This window comes from Eptesicus fuscus, chromosome 15 (genome assembly GCF_027574615.1).
Source record: "Eptesicus fuscus isolate TK198812 chromosome 15, DD_ASM_mEF_20220401, whole genome shotgun sequence".
In the NCBI taxonomy this organism is placed as follows: domain Eukaryota; kingdom Metazoa; phylum Chordata; class Mammalia; order Chiroptera; family Vespertilionidae; genus Eptesicus; species Eptesicus fuscus.
The window spans coordinates 34,427,132-34,450,247 of record NC_072487.1 but is presented as its reverse complement, the minus strand read 5'-3'; the positions used below and the strand labels follow the sequence as shown (position 1 = coordinate 34,450,247).

Here is a 23,116-nt window from a genome sequence, read left to right as displayed (position 1 = left end):
GGGCGTCCTGGCCTCTGTGAACTTCTCCAGGGTGTATATTGTCACACAAAAGTCCACCCACGGGCCACTGTGGACATTGGAGTCCGTTCTGCCGGTTGCCCTGCCAACGCAGACAGTTTATAGCATGACATCAAAGATTGTATCTATAACTGTGATGATTTTTTAAAAATAATCACTTCATTTAGATTTTTCTATTTTAACCCAAGGTATTCTTCAGCGGAAATAAGGAAACAGTTTACTCTCCCACCAAACCTTGGCCAGTACCATCGGCAAAGCATAAGCACCTCCTCTGGCTTCCCCTCTCTTCAACTAGTAAGTATGAGTTACGGCTTTGCTTAGAGAACGGTCGCGTGCGAATGCTTCCTGCCTCTCCTCTCCTTAGGTCTCCCCACTGCTACCTTCCACTTCCAACCACCAGTGCCTAGCCCTGGCCCTAATTTTTAACATCTGACAATTTCCCTCTCTTTCTCCCTCAAGTAGGGCTTAGGGTGCAAAAATGGGCCTCCAAGTGCTGTGGTTCTGACGTCCCTGGACTTAGTGGACTTCCAGGCTATGTGATTTCACCCCCATTATGATTCATATTTTAGGGAGGCAGAGGACTAGCCTTGGACGCTTGCTACCATTGGTAACATGCTTTTGTGGGGGGAAATGCATTCCAAAACCTGAAAAGCCAAGTTACAAACCTTAATTTTTTAAAATTGTTTTCTTGGAAGTGTAATTTACATACAATAGAATTCACTCATTTTTAATGTACAGTGTGATGAATTTGGCCAGTTTGTTGTTATTTAACCTCTACCCAGTCAAGAGTCCCCAACCTAAAACATCCCATTGTGGTCCCTTTGCAGTCTATCTCCTCTCCCAGACCTCAGTCCTAGCCGTGGGGCCTGACTAGGCCATCACTGATCCACTTCCATCTGCACAATGTTGCCTTATCTAGAACTTCATATAATTGGAATCAGTTCAAGCCCCCATTTTAAACACACACTCTCCCTACATATGGTGCCTGGTGAGTACTGGAAATCTCAGGCGGGACACTTTGAAAAAATACACACTGAGTGGCCAGATTATTATGATCTCTGACGCATAATAATCTGGCCACTCAATATATATCAGAGGACCGAAACCTGTTTGGCTCAGTGGATAGAGCATTGGCCTGTGGACTCAAGGGTCCCAGGTTCGATTCCGGTCAAGGGCATGTACCTTGGTTGCGGGCACATCCCCGGTAGGGGGTGTTCAGGAGGCAGCTGATCAATGTTTCTCTCTCATCGATGTTTCTAACTCTCTATCCCTCTCTCTTCCTCTCTGCAAAAAATCAATAAAATATATTTAAAAAAAAAAATAAATATATATATTAGAGGCCCTGTGCATGAATTCGTGCATGGGTGGGGTCCGGTCAGCCTGGCCAGGGGGGCGGGGACATGGGCAGTTGGCTGGCCTGTCTGCTGGTCGAACTCCTGGTTGAGGGGACAATTTGCATATTAGCCTTTTATTATATAGGACATACACTGAGTGGCCAGATTATTATGCGTTCAGAGATCATAATAATCTGGCCACTCAGTATATGATTGTCTAGCCACTATGCTATACACCTGAAACCAATGCAACATCATATTGAAAGTTAACTGTAATTGGAAAAAAAAAACACCTAACATATATATATATTTTTAAAAACCAAACGCTCCCCCTTCTAAGTTGAAGGTTGCCTGCATGTTTAACACCAATTGTTGAGCGTGCCTTTGTGTGCTCTATTATTTGAGGACTAAATGCCAGACGTGTGCTCAGTAGGATGCATCTGATTAAGTGAGATGGTTTGTCAAACCAGAAGGAGCCTTCACTTCCTCTGTGAGAGCTGCAGCCTCCCCTGGCCTCACTTCCTCAGGCGCAGCACAGCGCAGTGCACTTTTTTTGCTTGTTCTGGCGGTTAGCCTGCGGAGGTTAGGTTTATTTTTTGTTGCTCACTTATTACTTCAAAACCACTTCTGCTCTTAGAAATTTTGTAACCTTCCACTCAGTTTCCTGTGGCTGCCATCTTGTCTCCTGTAACAATTTACACGCGACTCACTGTGTGTCTTTAAAGGTATGTTTAACTGGAGTGATTGGTGGTTATTTCAGAGGGATAACTTGTGTGTGGTGTCACTGATGAAATAGTACTACTAAAAAATAGACTGCAAAAGGTCATTGGTGATGACATTTCTTCCAAAAACTACTGATGACTTGGGTGGCTTGCTCGGCTGCTGTTTTTATTTGTACCTTTCCTGTCTGTTTCAAAATCGCGGATTATAATAAAAGCACATCAGGTGCATAATGTTCATGCTTTCAGATATATCAGATGAACTGTGAACCAAGACAAATTAATTTGGTGCTAATAGATATTTTATTGAAAACCCCCCAAAATTATTATGCCATTTATGACTAAAATCTTATGCCAGAATATTAAAAATCTGATTAAAAAGAGACTGGATACACTTTTCTATCTTAAACAAGGTAGGGAGGTGGGGAGGTGGGGCTGGGTGCTTTGCTTCTTTGTAAATTGAGATCTCAGCGCTCTGCAGCCGGCTGTCTTGAGAAGGAGTGTGGACATCACTGCAGAGAGGCTTTGAGGAAGTTCAGCTAGCAGGCTTTAACCCCTTCCCTGCAGGCCAGCGTTGACTCTAATGCTGCAGCCTCACATTTCTTCAGGAGAAATATTTTGTAAATGTAAAGTCTCAAAGGAAACAACTGCTTCATGACTGTAGGTTCTTTTTGGTTTTACGGAAGTAAATGTTGATGAATTACTTCATTAGCTGGGCAGCCGAGTTAACACGTGGCTTAACGACCCATTTTCTAAGAGAAGATACCAAAGAAGCAGCACACATCTTTAACTATACCAGAATCTTGTGTTCCTCAGCTTATTCCTTTTTCCATTTGCAAATGAATAGCCTTTAAAATACACTACTCCGGGTTACTCCAGTTTAGTTTTCTGATTATCTTTTCCCAGATCTCTGCTCCTGCCTCAGCACAGTCTGTTACCCTTGTTCCTCCTATTAAATAAAGATAAAGCAGGAGGTATGAGGGAGCCACGGGCCCCAATTTGATTCCCATTTAAGAAAAAAAAAGAAAAAGCATGGCCTGCTTAGGAAATCACCCTGATGTTTACCTGCTTGTCCCGTTGTAATGTCAGAATGAGGTGACTGTTCTTCCCCTTGAGTCATCTTCCCAAATGAAGGTTCCTCCAACAGAAATCAACATACATGGTGATTCCCCTTTCCCTTCAAGAATGATGTCATTTCACGGGAAGATAATGGGACATTTCAGCAGGGTTCATTTCTGGGGAGGCAGAGAAGTAGTTTGTCATCTCAGGACTCTCAACCGGAAGTCGTCCTAACAAACTGCTCTTAAGTGAGAAGCCATAGACTGTCCATTGTATTATTTTAGACAATTGAAAAATAAGAATGAGTGCATTTTGACCTTTGTTTCTCTTACCTTTGTTTATATAAACCACCATTTCAACAACTCCACGTGCTAAAACAAATGGTTGTTTAATCTTTTGAAAATATTTAACTGGATAAAATAATTTAAAACTCAATCAATTATAAGTTCGTTGTTTTGCAAGAGGAAATAACTTGGAGTCACATGGATCTGGGGTGAAGTATAACTGTCATTTAATTGGTATATAATTTGGGGTAAGTTAACCTCTGTGAAGGCTTCAGTTTCCTCATTTGCAATATTGGCATAATAATGCTACCCCATTAGGGTTAACATAAATGACATAGTAGATGCTGTGTAAATAGTGGCTATTACTGTCTATGTGTCTGGCACTGTGGAGATAATAGGAGATTAAAAGAAGAAGATCAATAGGAGATTGTTTTGCCTCTAAAGGGCCTTATGATCTATTTGAGATAATATAGGAAATCCATACTGGCTTTGAGTGTGGTAGGTGCTCAGAAGAGAGAAAAATCCATGACATAATAGGAGATAAAGACTTGATGGGGAAGGTGAGGAGACTTAGAGGAAGGTTCTCAGCCCTGGCTGCCCATCAGAATCCCAGGGACCTTTAGAAACACCTGTGGCCAGGTCCACCATAGAATCTATACTAATAAAAGGGTAATATGCTAATTAGACTGGATAGACTGGACATCTTCTGGACATCCTTCTGGACAAAGCCACGGTGGCAGGGGCCTAGGAGAGGCAGTTAGGGGCGATCAAGCAGGCAGGTAGAGTGGTTAGGGGCTATCAGGCTGGCAGGGGAGAGCAGCCAGCCGGGAGTAGTTAGGGGCATCAGGCAGGCAGGCAGAAGGTTTAGGGGTGATCAGGCAGGCAGGCAGAAGGTTTAGGGGCGATCAGGCAGGCAGGCAGAAAGGTTAGGGGCGATCAGGCAGGCAGGCAGAGGGGTTAGGAGTGATCAGGCAGGCAGGTGATTGGTTAGGAGTCAGCGGTCCCGGATTGGAGAGTGTGCAGGCCGGGCTGTCCCCCCCCCCCGCCCCCCCGTGCAAGAATTTCATGCACCAGGCCTCTAGTGAGTAAATAAAAATCCCAAGGGATGGGCCCAGGTATTTTAAAGTTCCCTGGGACTTTAACATGTGGTCTAGTTTAAAGAACTACATAGTAGGAGTATTCTAAATAGGAGGAAGAACATAAAGAAAGTGAAGTTTCTCTTGTTGTCCTAGTTGTTCTGAGTTTCAGAGAGTATGGTCAGCAAGAACCACATGCATCCCTATGGATATATCCTTATATAAAGATAGTCAGTTGAGTGTCGTCCCTTGCAACAAGGGTTTGCTGTTCAATTCTCTGTCAGTGCACATGCCTGGCTTTATCCCTTGTCAGAGTTGGGAGGCAGGTGACAGCTGATTGATGTTTCACTCCAGCATCAAAGTTTCTCTCTCTCCCTCTCGCTTCCTCTCTCTCTGAGGATCAATGAAAAAAAAAAAATCTTAAAAAAAAAAAAGATAGTGGCTTCTGTCATAAATCTGATAAGTCAAGTGAGAGGAAGGGTGTGTTTGATTCCTTTTTCTGTTTAATCAGCTTTTTGTTTTTAAACTCTAATTGTTGGTGTTAGCTGTGATAATTGTGTATACAAGCATTTTCAAAATAAATAAAATATTTTTAAACATTTTATATTTGAATATGAAGAGGAACCGCCATTGGAGTTGGTTTCTTAGACATGATGATGGAATTGTTCTGGGCCTATCTGACACTCCGGTCAGAGTCCTTTGTGCCCAGGGCCAGAGGGAGCAGCCTTAATGTAGCATCGCTCATTGGCCTTGGCATTCTGCGTTGCCACAGCCATGTGAACAGGTTGGCCAGACACTCTCAGATGTCAACAACTCTATATTTGATGTATTCATTAAAAGGAAACTGTAAAATACTAAAATTATTTTTTAATTATTCAAAGTAGAAAGGGGAGTAAAATATGCAAGAGAGGAAAGTGTTGGATCTATGCCCTAAAGGTATAAAGAAGGATGAGAGACAATATCATGGCATTAATGATCTTCACCTACATTTTTATAGAGGGAAAGTCCTATTTTTAAAAAATGAGAATAGAAAATTTTGAAGTGAAATGGAATGAATCAGCTGCACCATAATGTCCCTGGGTGAAGAAAAGGATGTAAAAAACCACATCCTGGATATGTACCAACCACCATGGTTACGTGACATGTTTGTACACAGGGGTGGGCAAAAGTTGGCTTACAGTTGTTCATATAAAAAAAGATATGCAAGTTATTATTACAGTAGCTTTATTAACTCTGTGTTTCTAATACAACTCTAAACCTACTTTTGCCCACCCCTGTATAACATTTATGTAGGAAAAAAAAAGTCTCATACCTGAGAAAGCATTCATTTTTATTATGTGTTTAAGCTTCTGAAAAAGAAAGCAACCTTTTTCTTTTACTACTAAGGCTGATCGCTTGATAAATATGGTCCTCTATTATTTTTCTTGTGCCATTGCTTGTGTGTGCTCCCATTTTTCAAGCGGTTGGGCTGTTCTTAGGTTTCATTGATTTCACGGAGGGGACATGATAGAAAATGAAGATCTCAGTACAGTGTATAGTGTTCATGCAAATTCACGTGGAAGACAGAATGAAAGAGTGGGGCCCTGCATGCAGAGCAAGAGTTTTATTACTGTCACTGTTTAAAGCAGGGGAATCAAATCCGCTTGGTAAAAATAGATGGTAGCCTACGATGGCATGTCAGCATCTTCCACTTGGTGGCATCAGGGGAAGATTGTCATTGGTGGAAGCAGGGAAGTAGTTAGTCTAAGACGTTGTACTTTGAAATTACTGAAGTCAGAAGAACGTGTCTCCAGATCTGTTTACTTAAATATGGTAGAGAGCTGAAAGGATTGTCCTAAGCATTCACTCACTCACTCATTCATTCATTTAAGAAATATGTTTTGAGTCTCACTCTGTGGCAGGAGCTGCTCTAGGAGCTGGTGATACAGTGGTGAATATAGCAAAGGGTCTAGCCTCTTGGAACTTACATTCTAGAATGGGAGACGTAGATAAAAAAAAGTGAATGTAGACTATATCAAGAGGGTTTTAATGATTTGAAGAATGAAACAGGAAAAGGGAATAGAGAGTGACACAGAAGAGAGCCTATTTGGTGGTCTATGAAGGCCTCTGTCTAGAAAGGAGACACTTGGGAAGGATTCTGAGTGAACTTGACAGATGTCTGAAAGAAAAGTCTTCTAGTCAGAAGGAACAGCAAGAGCAAAGTCCCCAAGGCAAGAGTATGTGGCATACTCCAGAAACAGCAAGGAAGCAGAGTGTGAAATGAACAGAGTAGGCAGTAGGAGATGAGATCATAAAGAAAGTAGGGCTGGGTCATAGACCTCAGAGACCATGGAAGAACTTTGGTTCTTCCCTTGGTTAAGATGAAGTCACTGTTTGAGACAGCATGGAGGGACCTAGAGAGTATTAATGCTAAGCAAAATAAGCCAGTCAGAGAAAGACAAGTATCACATGATCTCACTTATATGTGGAATCTAATGAACAAAGTAAACTGATGAACAAAATAGATCTAGAGACAGTGAAGCATGCAACAGACTGATGTATTTCAGAGGGAAGGGGCAAGTGGGAAGAGATTAACCAATGAACTTATATGCATATATTCATAGCCCATGGACAGACAATAGTGCAGGGAAGGCTTGGGGAGGGGGCGGTGGGAGTCAATGGGGGGGAAAAGAGGACATCTGTAATACTGTCAACAATAACGATAAATTAAAAAAAAAAAAAGATGAAGTTGCTGGAAGCATTGAGCACCAGCCAGGCACAATCGTAATTTTTTCTAAAGATTGCTTATAGGGTTCTTTATATAAGGATCATTCTGGCTGTCACAGGGAGAATAGACTGGGCTGGATGAACTTGTTGCAATAACTCAGGAAAGTAATTGTGGTGCTTTGGAATAGGGTGGTGGAAGTAGAGAAGGTGAGAAATGGCTGGATCCTGGATATATCTCAGAAGTAAAGTGGATAGGATTTTCTGATGGCTAATACATAAGGTGTAAGAGAAAGAGAAAAATCAACATTGACTCCAAAGCTTTTGCCCTCAACAGCCCGTGGAATGGAATAGCCACTTGCTGAGATGAGAAGACTTGGAAGATATGGGAAAGCAGATTGGCAGGGAAATTATGAGCTTGTTTTAAATTTGTTATGTTTGATAGGCCTATTAGATCACCAAGTGGTGATGTTGAGCTATAATCGGAAAAGTCAACCTGGATTTCAAGCCAAAGGTTGAAGCTGCAGATATAAATTTGTAATATAAAAACAAAAAAGGTATTCAGAGCCATGGGAGTGGATGAGATCATCTGGGCATGAATGCAGATTGAGAAGAGAAGATGTTTTTAGAACTGAACCTTAGGGCACTACGTATCGGGAGGAGAACCTAGAAAAAGTGGTGTCTCTAAGGTAGAGTGACTAATTGTCTCAATTTCCTTGGGACTGAGTGGTTTCCTGGTACATGGACTTTCAGAAGCTGGGACACACTAGGACAACTATTTCAAGAAAGAGGGACTGATTAACTGTGTCCAGTAGCGTAGATAAACCAGGACCTTTAAGTTTGGCAACGTGGAGGTCTCAGATGACTTTTTGTTGTTGTTAATCCTCACCTGAAGATATTTTTCCACTGATTTTTAGAGATAGTGGAAGGGATGGGGAGAGACAGAGAAAGAGAGAAGGTTGGGGATCAAGCCTGCAACCAAGGTACATGCCCTTGACTAGAATCGAACCTGTGACCCTTCAGTCCATGAGCCAACACTCTATCCACTTAGCCAAAGGGGCTAGGGCTCAGGTGACTTCGACAAGACTTGTCTCTCATGAATAGCCTGGTTTGAGAACCACCCTCCATGAAGATAAACATTCATGAGGGTATAATTCCAGTGTACCTGAAGACATCATTTCTCCTTCCAGCCCACACAGAGCACCAGGAAGCCTCCCCAGTGCCAAAACAAGGGACCCAGGTCCTTTGTGATTACTCCTGTGATTTGCGTCAAGCCATTTAGCCTCTGTTTTTCTTTCTTCCCCCCCCCCCTCTCTTTATTGATTAACCCTTTGCACTTGCTTGCTTTTTTCTCTATTCCTTTATTCTACTCAGGATTTAATTTTTTAAATACCCCAGATTTTACAAAGCGCGGCAGTAGAATAAAAAACTGGAGTTTCTTTTCACACAAACTTATTTATTTGGATTTTTTTATATTTCAAATTATTGATACATTCAATAACCGTCACACTCGACATCCAAGTGCAAAAGGTTAAGGTATTACATGTGTTCTTATCCCCACATTGTCCCCTCACCCCCATGGTATCTGTGTCCATTGGTTAGGCTTATATGCGTGCATACAAGTAAGTCCTTTGGTTGATTTCTCCCCTGAACCCCCTCAACCCGCACCTTCCCTCTGAGGTTTGATGGTCTGATTGATGCTTCTCTGTCTCTGGATCTGTGTTTGTTCACCAGTTTATGTTGTTCATTATATTCCACAAATGAATGAGATCATGTGATATTTATCTTTCTCTGATTGGCTTATTTCGCTTAACATAATGCTTTCCAGTTCCATCCATGCTGTTGCAAATGGTAAGAGTTCCATCTTTTTTTAACTGCAGCATAGTATTCCATTGTGTAGATGTACCACAGCTTTTTAATCCACTCATCTGCTGATGTGCACTTAGGCTGTTTCCAAATCTTAGCTATGGTAAATTGTGCTTCTGTGAACATAGGGGTGCATATATCCTTTCTGATTGGTGTTTCTAGTCTCTTGGGATATATTCCTAGAAGTGGGATCACTGGGTCAAATGGGAGTTCCATTTTTAGTTTTTTGAGGAAACTCCATACTGTTCTCCACAAGTGGCTGCACCAGTCTGCATTCCCACCAGCAGTGCATAAGGGTTCCTTTTTCTCCCCATCCTCACCAGCACTTGTTGTTTGTTGATTTGTTGATGATAGCCATTCTGACAGGTGTAAGATGGTACTGCATTTTTGTTTTGATAAAAATAAAAAAGACTCGAATAGCTGTAGCAATCCTGAGAACAAAGAACAAAGTAGGAGGGATCTCAATACCAGATATCAAGCTGTATTACAAAGCCACTGTTCTCAAAACTGCCTGGTACTGGCACAAGAACAGACATATAGTCCAATGGAATAGAATAGAGAACCCAGAAATCGACCCAAACCACTATGCTCAATTAATATTTGACAAAGGAGGCAAGAACATACAATGAAGTCAAGACAGTCTATTTAATAAATGCTGTTGGGAAAATTGGACAGATACATGCAAAAAAATGAAACTAGACCACCAACTCACACCATACACAAAAACTCAAAATGGATAAAGGACTTAACATAAGATGGGAAACCATAAAAATATTAGAGGAATCCACAGGCAGCAAAATCTCAGACATATGCCGAAGCAATATCTTCACCAATACAGCTCCTAGGGCAATGGAAACTAAAAAGAAAATAAACAAATGGAACTACATCAAAATAAAAATCTTCTGTACAGCAAAAGAAACCATCAACAAAACAACAAGAAAGCCCACTGCATGGGAGAACATATTTGACAATGTTATCACCGATAAGGGTTTAATCTCCAACATTTACAGGGAACTCATACCACTTAACAAAAGGAAGATAAACAACCCAATCAAAAAATGGCCAACAGACCTAAATAGATACTTATCGAAAGAGGACATAAGGAAGGCCAAGAGACATATGAAAACATGCTCAAAGTCACAAATTAGCCTCTGTTTTTCAATATTCTTATTTGTGAAATATTGTCCAGATTTGTTATTTTATTCTGCTATCAGTGTGCTGTTTGAATGCTACACTGTGCTGGGAACTGCATAGATTAATTTTAAACAGATATGGTTCTGGTACTGTAGGAATTTTCAGATTCAGAACAAACGGAATCCTACCCCATGTCAGGAGAGCTAGCCTTTGATGTGCATTAGGGAGCAAGGAAAAGCTCAAACTCCCTTAAATAGCTGTGAATAATTTAAACTTTTAAGGTATTTAAAATCTTTTTGTGTATATCTAGTATTCTGATCACCAGGCCTCTGAAAAATGTAGCTAGAAAGAAAGACTGCAAGTCTGCATAAGAGAAGTATTGAAAATTGCTTCAGGGCAGTGACTTTGTCCTCTCAGCCTAGTGCAAGACTGCTGTAGGATCCCAGTGAGCATTTGTTGAAGGAATGAAAGTAGGTGTATTAGTCCAGGTTCGGCCAGAGCAGCGGAATCAGTAGGAGCTGCATATGTATGTATATTAAAGAATTGATTGCGGGGAATTGGCTACACTGGTGGTGACTGGCTTATTCCCCAGGATTGTCAGGAAGGCAAGATCACCAGCAAGCTGAAACTGCAGGGCATGAGCTGAACTTTGAAAAGGTCCCCACCCACTTTGAAAAAGTATCCAATGTATTTAGACCACCCAGGATAATCTCCATTTTGATTAACTTAGTGTCAACTGATTAGGGACTGTAATTACTTTGGTAATATTCTTTCACGGCAGCACAGGTTGATTGTGTCAATAGAAGGTGTGTGTATGCTACAAATAGCTGCAGCCTCCCTTCTGTCCTCCATCCCTGGCAAGAGGAAAGTTTTGTAGCTCACCCTGTCTGGCAACATACTAGGAAGGGAATTCGGGGAATGTAGTTCAGCCTAGCCAAGTTGACACAGCAGAAAGCCATCACTATAGATAAAGCCTGATTTAGGATCATTTGTATTCTTAATTATCTTCATCTTTAGAGGGTGTTTTGTTTTTATTATGATTATTTGTTTTTTTTTCTTACATCATTTTAACAAATGATAGACACAATATGATCATGCATGGTATAAGATGACTTTGAAATTACTTTGGATTCTAACATTTAAACTAGTCTTGGGTGTCCACTGACTTAGGAGGCCACACATAGCTCAATAGCAGAAAAAAACAAAATAGTTATCGTATTTTGCCGTGTATAATTTTTTCCTAACATCGTTAGACTGAAAATTGAGGGGCATCTTATACACAGAAGTCAGCCAAGGAGGGAGCTGCACGGTGTGTAGCTGCCCATACCTTATCAAACAGGCTTCCTCTAATCACCAGCCTTATTGTTACTGACGTCAGCTGATGCCATAATTGGAGGTCTAAGTGGAGAGGGACCAGAGTATTCTGAGCCCATAAAGATGTCAAAAAATAAAAAGATAAATACTGGTAAGCGATTGTCTTACTCTGCACAATTCAAACGGAACGTAATCAGCTATGCCAAAGAGCATGGAAATAGAGAGACAGTTTGGACCTCCTCCCACTGAGTGTATGATCAGACAGCGGAGAAAACAGGAAGAACAACTCCTTAAGATGCCAAAAAAGGAGAAGGCCTTAAGAGGAAAACCAGCAAAATGTTTAAAATATTGATTTCTTAATTTTGGGTTGGAAAAGTGTGTGTCCGGGGAGGGGGCATCTTATACATGGGGGTGTCTTATACATGGAAAAATACGGTAATTTTCATGTTTGTCTTTTAAGCCCCCAAGAGCCCAAGTCCTTCCTTAGGGATTAACCTTAGAACAACTCCCCTCCCCAACCCCAAACTTCAGCCCCCAATAAAATGCAGTACCGTTGTAACACTCTCCAGTATTTATTTTCTCCCTTTGCTTACCGCTAAACAGGCATACTGTATGTATTTGTATGTATGTGTTGATTGCCTCACAGTAATTGAGATTAAGACCTCAGGTAGTTTAGAAAGAAAAATCTATTTTGGTTCCCAGTAATCATTTGAATTTGCAAGAGGAACAACTTGCGTGGAGGCCTTGTTAACCTTAATGGGGCTCTCCACCCACTTGCCAACGGCAAGACTAGTTTACATCACATTTAGAATGAACAGCTTCCTCCCTTGTTAGTATCAGTATGGAAAGGGTAGAGGAGACTATTAAATATCAGCTTGTGTGCAGTACTGGAACCATACTCAATAATCCTACCATTAGGGTTTGTGTTTACAGTCTATTTAGTCGTGAAATCTGTTCAGACCTCAAGATGTTATGACTTTATGATCAGTTGTGCATAGAGCACTGGGCACATTGCCACACAAGTAGTGCTCAGTGGTGATACTGTGTTTTTTATCATAGCTTTTCCCTTCAAAGATAGTGATTGATACGTGCGAATGTGACAAAAGGTACCACCTCATAGTTGTTGACTAAAGAGCGATGGAAAGATGCATGAGAGGATCTCCCTGTACGCTTCTGTGTCCCTGATGCCCAACCCAGTGGCTTGTGTTCACTAGATGCTCAGCAGATAATTGCTGAATAAGGGGCTCAGCCACCCTTTCTCCTTGGTTCTTAGTGATAACAGGAGCTGCTATCAGCCAGGTTTTCATCAGATGTGGCTTTGGATTTCAGGGATATGACACTGAATTTTTTTCTCTCTGATGATTTCACAAAAATGCCATTCTCAATGGAAGCTTCTGCTTACTAGGTATTAGCGCGAGAATCACATTGCTTCAAGTTGTGCCTCACTATAATTCTAAGTATATATTTCCAGTGCCTCTGCTTGAGTAATTGATATTCTTCATATTAAATTTACATTTATTACTTCTTTAATTAATTAACTTACTGTTGTTCATTTTAAGCAGCCAATCTCATAAGAAACTCAGAATGGACTTGTGGGTAGTAGTAAATCTATATATTTTACTCCCAACACACTTACTATTGCTTTGTGTTTTAATTATTTCTGGAAATACACATTTCCTGAAAAGCCCACAAGAGAAAATAAAATTATAGTGGTTAAGAACATGAACCTGCCTAGGTTTGAATTGCAGATGGGCTACTTCCCAGCTGTGTAACCATGTGCAAATTATTACATCTCTAGCCTTTACTGTCCTCATCTGTAAAATGGGAATAATAAAAGTGTGTACCTTTTAGAATTAAATGGGATAATGTGAGAATTAAATGGGATAATGTAAATAATGACCTAGTCCTATTTTTTGGCACATAGTTAGTGCTCAATAATTGTTAGTTCAATAGGTATAAACTTTACACTAATAAGGTTGGGTGTGCAATAAATGCAGTTTTCTTAACTTCAAATATAAGCCTAATTTCTTCACTTCAAATATAAGTCTGCTGGGTTGTGGTGAGGAGTGGAAAAGTTCACTTTCCCTATTGAGGTTGGTCTTACGTAGGTTTGCAGTAGGCTTTTTTGTTGCGTGCATAGATGATGCCTGTGGTTCCCTCTGGCTGAGGTCAACAGTGTTTTTCTGCAAACTCTGTCCCCCCCTGGCTCCTGCATAGGCTGATGTCTGGCTCCCTGCGCCCTGCTGGTCCCTGTCGCTTCATTTTGAGAGGCAGCCTATAAGGACTGTGGTTGTCTCCTTAGCTGATCTCCAAAGTCCCTTCCAATTAGAAGCAAGAGAAACTTCCTTGTCGTCTGTCACACCACATGAGAGCCATGGGGAGCTAGGGAGAGAGTCTTTGCTCTGCTGCTCTATTGAAGGATGTCTGTTGCCTTCTCTGCTGCCCCTTCTGACCCTTCTGGCATTGTGTAAGTCCTCCACCTTGAAGCATCTCAGACAAAAAGGAGGGCAAAAAGCTGCTCAATTCTCAGCTTTGTCCTCACTCCCCAACTTGTCATTCATGTCTCCCCCACAACCAGGGACAGCAGGGGTGGGGAGGGACAGGGCAAGACCCATTTACATTCTCTTATCTTGTTTCTTTTTGCCTCTTCAATAATACGCTGTTCCTCCTGGCTTGGAGCCCATACATCTAGTCTGATGGACAGTTTCAGGGCGATGAAAACTCGGTTTTATTAGCACTTCCTTCGGATCTGTCCCTGTTTCATATCGAGGTAGTACAAGTCAAGAATCTGGGGTGTTTGTTTTGTTGGTCTACAGAGAGGGGGTCAGAGGTAGAGAACATCCTTGGACAGATGACTCCAAATAGTCTGCCATAAATGAACACCATAGAACTGCTATTGTATTATTATTATTATTACTATTATTACTATTATTATTATTATTACACAAATCTACTGATCTAGGTGATTCTTTTACTCCCTTAAGGCTGTGGTTCCTAAGTCTTTGGACTTCACAGACAAGAATATATATTTGTTGAATTGTCAACTTTTTACTTTATCAACTAAAGAAAATTATTTTTTTATTACCACCCCTTCTATCACTTCTTTTATCATCTCCACTGTGGAAAGACATAAGTGAAGAGCAAAAACCCCATCATTTTAAAGCAAGTACAGCAGCTATATGAAACCTCACCCCATTGCCCTTAGTTTTGCTCATTCAACAGCAGGCAGTGAAAATGTCTTGCCGACCTGCACCAGTCAGCCCAGCAGCGTCTGGAAATCACTGCCTTGGGAGTGTTTCAGCCCCCAAGTCTGGTGCACTGTGGGCCGTGATTACGAATGCAGTGCTTTCAAGAACCAATGTACAGGATAACCCAGGCCAAAGGAAACACCATGCTGAAATATTCAAAGGAATGTTGTTGAGTTTGCCTGCATTTCTGGAAAATTGCCTCTTTTCTACTTCACTGTATGGCCTCAGAGAGCATTTGCAGGAGAAATTGTAAAAATGCAGCAAAGCCTTATGATCTCATTTTGGATCTCCTCAGGATTTCTCATCAAGGTGCAATTAAGCAGAGAAAAATTCTGCCTTCGGGTATGATTTTAATTACTCATCGTGTTCTGACTCGACTTTCCGAGCTGCGTTTCTTTTCCATATCGCTGCCTCTGTGTTTGACAGCTCCTCTAAGCTAAGAGTAAAGCACTTTTACTGAGTGGAAAGGGGTAGGGGGGCAAACACCTACTGTTGCCTTAGTGCTTCTATCTGAAAACCAAGAGGGAACCTCCTTTTCCTTTTCCCTACCCCTGCAGCCTCAGTTTTATGACCCCGTGGAGCCGGTGGACTTTGAAGGACTTCTGATGACACACCTGAACAACCTGGATGTGGAGCTGGCCCAGGAGCTGGGAGACTTCACGGAAGACACCTTGGACGTGGTGTTCACGCCAAAGGAATGTCGGACTTTGCAGCCCTCTTTGCCGGAGGAAGGGTAAATCATTTTCTTAAACTGTACATGGGATTGTGACTGTCTTGCCTGTTCTTGGTAAGGGGAAAGGTGCTCTAATTTTGGACCTCTTTTAAAAATAAACAAAATTACTCAGCTCTGTTGGGATGTGCAGGATGACTACGATAACCCGAAGACCTACATGTAGACAGGTTTTGAATTGGTTTGACCAGAGGCTTTGAAAAGCCGTGTGGGAGCTAAGCCAGTTAAAGGGGTGCAGTGGGACAAACCAGAATGCTCCATCAGAGGTGAAGAGTGCAGGGTCCGGAGTCAGACCGCTTGGGTGTCAGCTCAGTGACCTTGGGCGGGTCATGTGACCTCAGGAAGCCTGTTTCTCCACTTGTAAATATGTCAAGATTTTTCATAAAATTTTTAAAGCCTCCATTAATAAACATAAGTTGGATCCACGTTTGTTGAGCATCTACCATGTGTTGGGCAGTGGGATAAAAAGATGAATAAGGTGCATTTTCCTTCCCTTGAAGAATTTTTTGTCAAGTGGAAAAGCACATGGAGAAAGCTCTGTTGAGTGAATATGTGAATAGCTGTTTAGGGCTTGAGTTTCCACACTGGGTTAGTCTATGTGTTTATAGGTATGGAATTATATCTAAATGAAACTCGTTACTTCCGTAGTGTAAAAAGCAACGTCTCTTTGGAGATTTAGGATGAACTTTGATTTGCATTCATTTTCAAAACAAAGTTAACATTCACATCTTCCTGGACATTTTTAACCTCCTCCTCTTCCCCAAAAAGTCCCAGAAAGGAGATCATGAAACATGGCCCCTGCCTCATTACTCTGGGCTATTCTGGTTCTAGTTTGGATTTCATTTTCTTACAGTTTAAGGAAGTTGGATGACAGTGAACAGTGATATGGTATTTTTTACCCTTTGCTCTGTTGTTTAGACAGTTCTCGTTCACATAGAGCTGACCGCATGCTCATTTCTTAATGTTTTGAAAATACTCACTTCCCACAAAAATAAAAACTCCGTGATCCTTAGGAAACATTTCCCCCTGTTTTCAGTCCATTTACCCAGGTTTGACTTTAACATGGGTAGTGTCTATTATTTTTACTCTTAGGAGAATCATTTAATTTGATTCCTTTGTGTAAAATTTATGGTTAATTATCTTCAAATGAATTGGGATCTTGGAAGAACCTGTTTAAAATACTTTAGAGGTAGGAGGATTTTTATTTCTTGAGATTTGATAGAAGAGGTAATATTTTTCTTAGCCTTATTTTTTAGTGCAATACTACCTTGATACTGAAATTTATAGCTAACACTGTCTGTCTGATGACTTGAAAACAACCGGTACTATTTCAATCCTTGCCCCAAAGTCTTCTGTGTCATTAAAGCCCAAGGAGGTACCAGGGTCATCATCAGTGTAGACAGCTGATCCTGTTGAGCCCCCTGTGCCTAGCCCAGAACTTGGTGTGGAGCAGTGATCGTGTGGTAGTTATAAGCCTGCACTCCAAAGGTGAGCTGTCTGGGTTCCAGCCCCTGCTCTACCACTTGCTGGGTGACTTTAAGCCAGAACCTTGTCACCTCATTTTTCTGCAAAATGAGAATAATGATAGCACCTGTCCTAGGGGGGCTGATAGAAAATTAACTGAATTACTACCTTTAAGGTGATTACATCAGTGCCTAATGCATAGTGAATGGTACTTAAGTATGAACTATCATCTCTGTAGGTCTTATTATGTGCTAGACACTCTTCTAAGCACTTCACATGCTAACTTATTTAAACTTCATCACAGCTCTCTAAAGGACACGCTCCACTATTAATATCACCAATTTAAGGTGAAGAAACTGAGGCACAGAAGGATTGAGTGACTGGCCCAAGGTTACATAGCTGATAAGGGGTGGGGCTTAGATATAGACACTCAGAGCCCAGGGACCATATGGCTAACGTTTAGAATACTTCATCTAATACTCACAGCACGTCTACACAGTAAGTACTGTTCTTATCTCCTTTTTACAAACAAGAAAATTAAAACTTGCAGTACTTAGACTTACTTATCTCTAATACCAAAACATGGGGGGAAACAGCAAAACAATTTTGTTGCTGTGGGAAATTAATTATTTCTGATTTCAAGACACTGGAGCACTTGAAGAGTATCTCTCATGACGTGCAAGACCCACCCCAATCAATGATCACCAACCAAAGCCAGAGTCTGTCAACTTCTTTTTTTAAAATTAATTTTTTAAATTTTTATTTTATTCTTTAAAGTATTACAAATAGTAGTACATATGTCTCCTTTTCCCTGTCAACTTCTCAGAGCATACTAGTAAGAACACTGTTCTCCATGCCTTTCAAAAGGAAAGACATGCACGTCCTAACAAGGTTACACATGAGCAAAAACCATGCCCAAATCAACCCTCTGAAAAAATGGTACTTACACTTATTTTTCCAGTTTTGTATGTGATTACAGCTAGTTCTACCTGTCTTGTGTCAGAATGCCTTTAGGGATAAGTACAGTTGAACACAATTCTCTGTAACGAAGAAAACCCACAAAGCATAAAATGCCAACATATCTTTCATCAAAGTAAAAATGTTGTTGCTTGAGGAATGCACTTGGAATGACTGGTAAGGATTGCCCCAAGCATTCTCATTTGACTTGGATTTGAAACCGTGCTGCCCTCTCCTTGGTTATGATAAGGCCTTGCTTTGTTGTTTTTGCACAGTAACAGCATGTTTTTATTTCATTACCCATCTCATTAGGGTTGAACTGGACCCTCATGTCAAGGACTGTGTTCAGACCTATATTCGGGAGTGGCTAATTTTAAACCAGAAGTAAGTTCTTTTCTCTCTCTTTACATATGTATTTATTTTCTATTTTTAGCTTTTTAATTGTTTTTTTTTTAATTAATAGATTTCTTTCAAGAGCAGTTTTAGGTATATGGAAAAATTGGGTAGAAACTACTGACAGTTCTCATGTATCCCCTGGCCCCCATCTCCCAATAGTTTCCCTTATTATTAGTATCTTGGGTTTAAATGTTATTTTGTTTTTAAAATTTTTTTGCACATGTCCCAAAATGATCGTGAATATTGATTTGGGGGTTTCAATAAATTTTAATGAGTATGCAAATTTGCAAATACAAAATTCATGAGTAATAAGGATTGACTGTATCTTATATTACTCCCCTGCTCAAACACCTGCTAAGGCTCCCTACTGCCTACTAAATCAGATATAAACTTCATCTGCTTGCCTTTCAAAGGCTTTAATAATCTAGTCCCATCCTGTCTATTAAAATTCACTTTCCTTAAGTCCTGGAAGTCATTTCCTTTCTCTGGGCCTGACGCTCTTCCTCACTAGTCCACCTCTACCCCCTTCTCTTCTTTCCCCTCTGGGCATGCCCTCCTTCCCTCACCTATCTACTAGATCCTCCCTAAGGATTAAAGGTCAGATAAAATCTCTTACTTTTTGTAGCTCTCTCTGACAGATTTATCCTTTCTTGGATGGATCTTAAGTGTGGTACATTTCGTGCAATTGATGAGCCAATATTGATACATGAATAATAACTAAAGTACATAGTTTACATAAAGGCTCATTTTGTGTGTGTGTTGTATATTCTGTGGAGTTGACAAGTGAATAATGACATGTATCTGCCATTATAGTCATACAGAATAGTCTAAAAATCCCCTGTGCTCCACTTAGTCAGCCCTCCCTAGCAACCACTTATCTTTTTATTGTCTCCATTGTCTAGCCTTGTTTCTCCATCTTTTTTTTTTTTTTTTTTTTTGTGGCTTGATAGCCCATTTCTTTTTTTGCTGACTAATATTGCACCACTTGGATTTACAACAGCTTATCTATTCACCTACTGAAGGAGAAAGTTACATTTCAAACACAAAGAATAGAGTCTCCCTGTTTTGCTTCCATTCTGATGAATTCCTGGGGCGGGGAGGGGGGTGAATAAATGAACTGAAACTTGGCCTGAGATTCAAAGGTAACATTTAAATTTGTGACCAAGAAATAAACTGTTGCTCGCCTTCTAGTCAAAAATGCCGCTCTCTCCTGGGTTAAACAAGTGTTTTGTGACATTGTCCTGAGCTCTATGTGTCCATGCCACGGACCTGGACAGCATTCTGCAGACTGGGGGACATGCCTTACTAGAGAAGCATCAGAGAACCTGTGGCAACAGTCCTTTTTCACCTGCGGTTTTGCTTTCTGCAGTTTCAGTTACCAGCAGTGAACCACTTGTCCACAAATATTAAGTGGCAAATTGCAGAAATAATTTATAAGTTTTAAATGGCTCACCATTTTGAGCAGCATGATGAACTCTCGCAATGTCCTGCTCCAGGCCTGGGTGTGAACCATCCTTTGTCCAGCGTCTCCACGCTGTATACGCTCCCCATACGTTAGTCACTTAGTAGCCACCATCTTGGTTATCAGGTCACCTCATGGAAATGCTTGTGTTACCCTCAGAGTAGCCTAATGCTCCGTCACAATGCCTACATCATTCACCTCCCTTCATCTCATCACGCAGGCATTATGTCATCTCACATCATCACAAGAAGGGTGAGTATAGTACAATATTAGGAGAGAGAGGGAGCACATTCACAGAACTTTTACTGTAGTATATTGTTATAATTGTTCTGTTTTATTATTCGTTATTGTTAATTTCTTAATTTAATTTATAAATTAAACTGTATCGTAAGTATGTATGTATAGGAAAGAACAGAGTATATATAGGGTTTGGTACAATCTGTGGTTTCAGGCATCCACTGGGGTTCTTAGAAGGTATGCCCCTCGGATAAGGGGGGATGACTAACTTCAAGTTCTGATCCCCTCCCATTGCCTATACTTCAGCAAGAATTACTGCTCTATGGGATAAATGATGAAAGACTTTGGGGGTTGGGTTTTATCTAGTTCCTGGAAGTGTGCCATTGAACTTGTGCTGGTGTTTTTTGAAGTCATGTCAGTATGCATAGTATTTTTAATAGCTGAAAAAGAGAAAGCTTCACTTCTATAAAGTAATTAAGAGAAAGTTAGATGTTAATCCATCATCTGTTCTCATGAGAATTGAAAACCAAGTTTGCCAGGCAATCAAATAAGATTATGCTTTGCTGGTAATAAATAAAGGATTTCAGGACAAGTTGTTCTCAAGTTTTTATATATGTTATAATTAGAGATGCTTTCTGATATTCAGGTTCTGAAAAAAAATCTAAGAAACGATAAATGGAAAAGTCCATTTCACTTTATTTGGTTTTTACTTGCTGTTTGGGACATTGCACTTTTTCATTCCTGCTCATTTTATTCATGAAGTTGAATTTCATGGCAATTCCCATTGGAATATTTCTTTTCTCTATCTTATACAAATTAAAAGAAAAACTGACTCTTTAGAGTGCTCATTGTAGAAATTTTAGAGATTACTGCACAGGGAAATAAAAGGAGAAAACAGAAATCACTAAATTTCACTATAGACAGATAATCCTATATAATAAAGAGGTAATATGCAATTTGACCATCCTTCCAACACACAAGATGGCTGCCCCCATGTGGTCACAAGATGGCTAGCAGGGGAGGGCAATTGAGGGCAATCAGGCCTGCAGGGGAGGGCAGTTAGGGGTGACCAGGCTGGCAGAGGAGGACAGTTGCGGGGGACCCAGGCCTGCAGGGTAGGGAAGTTGGGGGGGACCAGGCCTGCAGGGGAGGGCAGTTGGGGGGGGACCAGGCCTGTAGGAGAGGGAAGTTGGGAGGGACAAGGCCTGTAGGGGAGGGCAGTTGAGGGGGATCAGGCTGGCAGGGGAGGGCAGTTGTGGGGGCCAGGCCAGCAGGGGAGGGCAGTTAGAGGCAACCAGGCTGGCAGGGGAGCAGTTAGGCGTCGATCAGGCTGGCAGGCAGAAGCAGTTATGGGCAATCAGGCAGGCAGGCAGGCAAGCGGTTAGGAGTCCCAGATTGGAGAGGGTGCAGGCTGGGCTGAGGGACACCCCCCCCCACGTGCATGAATTTTGTGCACCAGGCCTCTAGTCTTCTATAAAAATTAAATCAAATTATAATACTATTTGTTAGAATGGTGGCTTCTCTGGAGCAAGAGTAAATGAATTCAAGTCATGGCTCCACCTCTTACTAGCTGAGTGACTAAGACAAATTATTTCTTTGTACCTCAATCTTCTTGTTAGGAAATAGAAATTAGAATAGTACCTGCCTCATAAACTTTTGTTGTATGCAAAAAATAAAATAACATGTAAAGCACTTAGAAGATTTTTGGCATATGGCAATTATTCCATAAACTAGCTTTCCCGTTGCAGGAAAATTCCTGCAATGGGATTTCCTGCTGCACTCTACCCCGCCTCCGCCCCGCCCTTGCCGCCCGCCTCGCCTTCTCCTCCAGCCCGCCCGAGTTTCCCTTCGCCCCCGGCCCCACCTCCGTTCCTCCCTTGCCGCCCGCCTTGCCTTCTCCTCTGGCCCGCCCGCGTTTCCCTTCGCCCCCGGCCCCGCCTCCGCCCCGCCCTTGTCACCGGCCCCGCCTTCTCCTCCAGCCCGCCCGCGTTTCCCTTCAGCCCCGGCCCCGCCTCCGCCCCGCCCTTGCCGCCCACCTCGCCTTCTCCTCCAGCCTGCCCGCGTTTCCCTTCGGCCCCGGCCCCGCCTCCGCCCCGCCCTTGTCACCGGCCCCGCCTTCTCCTCCAGCCCGCCTTCGTTTCCCTTCGCCTACGGCCCTGACTTCGCTCCTCCCTTCTCCTCCCCCCGCCCCCCTGGCTTGCTTGCTTCTTCGAAGCTTTACTCCCCTTTGCAGCTCTTGGCTTCTTTCGACGATGTCTTGATATGCAAATTAGCCGCCGTCTTTGTTGGGGCAATTTGCATACTCGTCCTTATTGGTTGGTGGGCGTGGCTTGGCTGGTAGGCGTGGCTTAGGTGTAGCGAAGGTGCGGTCAATTTGCATATTTGTCTATTATTAGATTAGATATCAGTTACTATTTATGATACTTATTAAATAGCCTTACAGAATAAGGTTCATTTGTTCTTGCCCAATTGACAAATTATTTATATTAGACCAATTAGTAAGAAGTTATATGCAAAGGAAAAAAACAAGGGACAACTCAGTGTTGTTAAAGCTTAATTCAATGATCCAGGGTAGATGTCAGAGCATAGGCACTATAGTTTATATATTCACTAGAGGTCTGGTGCACAAATTTGTGCACAGGTGGGGTCCGGCTGGACTGCCCCAATCAGGGCCAGCTGGGCCGGCCTGGGGGAGGGGACACAGGAGGTTGGCCAGCCAGCTTGCCCCTGATTTGGATGGGGGAGTCAATTTGGGGCAGAACCTGCTGGAGGGAGGAGCTGAGGGCAGTTAGCCAGCCCCGCCCCCTGGTTAAACTCCTGGATGAACTCCAGGTCGAGGGGACAATTTGCATATTAGCCTTTTATTATATAGGATGTAATAAAGTGGAATAAAGATAAGATTCGGAATATCATAAGATTTACACTTTAGAGTTTATCTAGTTCCAATTCAACTCATTTAAAATATTCCTCTCAAGTGAAATACGATTTTCTGAAGACTTCAGAAAAAGCACTTATATTAGCATTTCAAAGGAATGAACCCAAAACTCTATTCCATATATTTTAATGCACCACAGAGGGAGAAACTACCTTCCTCTAGAGGGCCATACTTAATGAA

The 23,116-nt window shown here is 41.7% G+C and overlaps 1 protein-coding gene across 1 annotated transcript in view; it reads left to right on the top strand.

Moving 5' to 3' along the window:
- The window catches only part of DOCK8 (dedicator of cytokinesis 8), a 209,809-nt gene that overhangs the window by 42,434 nt on the left and 144,259 nt on the right, over positions 1–23,116 (top strand). The window contains exons 2-4 of the mRNA XM_008144966.3: positions 207–312; positions 15,313–15,488; positions 18,219–18,290. Of these exons, the coding sequence (XP_008143188.2) occupies positions 207–312; positions 15,313–15,488; positions 18,219–18,290 (354 nt within the window). The remainder of the gene's footprint in view (positions 1–206; positions 313–15,312; positions 15,489–18,218; positions 18,291–23,116) is intronic.